At 40.4% G+C, this 2,439-nt stretch overlaps 1 protein-coding gene across 1 annotated transcript; it reads right to left on the bottom strand.

Annotated features, from left to right (window-relative positions):
* Positions 1-28: 28 nt before the first annotated feature.
* LOC103522567 (mediator of RNA polymerase II transcription subunit 12-like) lies at positions 29-2,405 on the bottom strand. Its single transcript, XM_008487668.2, has 2 exons — positions 2,251-2,405; positions 29-1,990 (listed from the first exon to the last, which is right to left on the bottom strand). Exons 1-2 carry the CDS (start codon positions 2,392-2,394, stop codon positions 29-31), a joined length of 2,106 nt encoding a protein of 701 aa, XP_008485890.2. The 5' UTR covers positions 2,395-2,405.
* Between the last annotated feature and the right edge of the window lie 34 nt (positions 2,406-2,439).

Here is a 2,439-nt window from a genome sequence, read left to right as displayed (position 1 = left end):
TTTAATATCTAATAATAACATGTGTGCCTCAACTTACCTGGACGGGTAGATAATTGCTATTGCCTAAAGCAAACGATTGAATCATTTCCAGCACAGTCAGACTACATTGCCATGTCATATAATGCTGGTCAAAGAACGACAGATGTTGCTGATCGAAGTTGAATTCACTTCGTGAGTGTTTCTTTACTTTCCCTCCATCAGCGACGTCAATACTGAACTTCTTAGTGAACAGCTTGCATAGTTCTTTGGTCATTTTCTTAACATTATGTCGAGCATTATCTCGTTCTCGCCCCACACCATACAGCAACACGAGTCTCTGGTTACAATCATGATAGTAGCTTTCATCTTGAGGTATGGGGAAATGTTTAGTATAGAGCTGATGTCGTGATTGTTTGGTTTTATCTCCACTCTCCTGTGTCTGATGTTGTTCTCCATGTAGTACAATACCTCCTACTAGTGACCCTGTTACATCCTTAGGAGAGTCAGGGGCATCCATAGAGTTCTGTTGTTCTTCCTTGATATGTTGAAGGAGTTTATCCAAGTCATCATCTATCTTACTATCATCATCCATATGTCCTCCTCTATGTTCCTGAGGTTCTATCTTGGTAGGGGGTTTCAGATCAAACTCATCCATGGGAGTATCAGCAGGTTTATTACTAGCAGGGTGTGTACTTGTAGTATTTCCTCCAGTACTAGGTAAATCCCCACGGGATATTAGAGTACACATGTATGCATCATGAGAGAATACCTCGTGACGGATTAGTTCAGCAAACAGATGGACCAGGTTTGTGAAGGTCGTTTTATTCTCATCTGTTGGAGCATCTTGATCTAGGAACTTCATGAGTAGAGGTTGAAACACAGGGAGTCCTGCAGGCATAGAACTCACAGAATCCTTATCATCCCCAGGCTCTGTATCATTACTCGAACTTCCTGCTGTTACTTCATTCTGTCTCTTCTCTAATAACTTTGCCACAGCAATAGCCCGATGCTCACCAAACCTCAGACCACTCACTGCCCACTCGCATAAGATATGTACAACAGCCTCATCCTGCTGGACAGTATAATCATTTTTGTTTGCTACTTCCTCACTAGGTTGTTGATTCTGAGCATTCTCTTTGGTACCAGGTGGAAGGAAAACTTTAGAATACAGGGTGTCAAGAGAATTGTTTGCATCTACCCGTTCAAACGCATGTCTATCCAGTGCATCAAGGACACCCAGGATTTTGTTAATCGTTTGTCCAGAAGAAGTTTGATGCCATTTATCACAGGACCACCTCCCTTCTGCTGCCAGACTTCTCTGTCTGATCAAATCTTCTCCCCATTTGAGTTGACTTTTCAAATGTGAGTTGGATGATCTCTGGGGCATAGGCAACTGGGCAGGACTACAAGGTAAATGATCTAGAGGTGAGCCATTCAGTACACTAGGGGATTTACCTTCTCCTATACAATTCCACACCAGAGCAGTAGGACATTCTAGTGTGATGGCTTGAATAATAGCACTTAGTGATAATACTATATCTCTATGATGACCACAACTCATGTATTCACTGAATAGACTCTGAGTTGTGTTTGTAGGCACAAGTGCTGAGCTAGTATTGTTATTGCTATTGTTACTGTTAGCTGCTGTATTATTTCCAGCACTGGAGTTATTGGCAGTTGTATTGGTACCAGGGGGTCCGGTGCTGTTAGGATTACCAGAACTTGTAATAGAATTACTACTCGTGTTGTTATTAACTGCTGGACTATGAGGTGATAGAATACTATTAGATGCACCACTCTGTTCACTATTGTTTGACAACTGAGACAACTTCTTACTACACAAGTAAGCTAACCTCCTCGACATTAGTTCTGACTGCACAAACTCATCTAAATACTGGAGAGCTATTGGTAGAATCAACTTCAAGATGCCATCGTCTGTGGAAAAGCTCTTTAGTTTTTCCAGCAAATCAATAATCCACTGTAATAGCTCTTGACGTTCAATAAGGCCCTCCTGAAATCAAAACATATTGCAAATTATAATGATAGAACGTTGTTGAGACTACTGATTATTTTAAGGGTGAATGTCCAAAAAATAATTCATCCACTATCCCACACACTATATTTTAAAATCAAGGTACAGCAGGTGCCACTAAACAAACATGTCCATGTTCTTCATTAATTCAAAATTTAAAACTGAATGAACATTAGGTCTTGGTAATACAAGCTAATATTCAGTCTTTTGGTAAAGTCTATGAGGAAACTTCTCCCTACCTGATACATGTACTTGGTGAGCTGTGTACAGTACTGCCACTGTTTGAGAGCTATCTTCTGTTCCTCAGTAATTACACTGGAAGAAGAGCTGTGCTGATAATACTCTTGTAGTTTTGTTAGTTGCTCCTTCAGAAACTTGAGCATGGTGCCAGTCCATTCTGTGAAAACAAGATTTCATGTTAGAAAATT

The sequence above is a fragment of the Diaphorina citri genome, unplaced genomic scaffold (genome assembly GCF_000475195.1).
Source record: "Diaphorina citri unplaced genomic scaffold, Diaci psyllid genome assembly version 1.1 scaffold9297, whole genome shotgun sequence".
NCBI lineage: Eukaryota > Metazoa > Arthropoda > Insecta > Hemiptera > Psyllidae > Diaphorina > Diaphorina citri.
The sequence above is the reverse complement of the archived record's forward strand: the minus strand, read 5'-3'. Positions and strand labels throughout refer to the sequence as shown.

What these genes read in the sequence shown, in the direction of transcription:
- LOC103522567 (XM_008487668.2), bottom strand. Translation starts at nt 2,394, where the DNA reads ATGCTCAAGTTTCTGAAGGAGCAACTAACAAAACTACAAGAGTATTAT. An exon ending in TCACCAAGTACATGTATCAG is followed by an intron (nt 1,991 to 2,250) that starts GTAGGGAGAAGT and finishes TTTTGATTTCAG; the next exon opens with GAGGGCCTTATTGAACGTCA.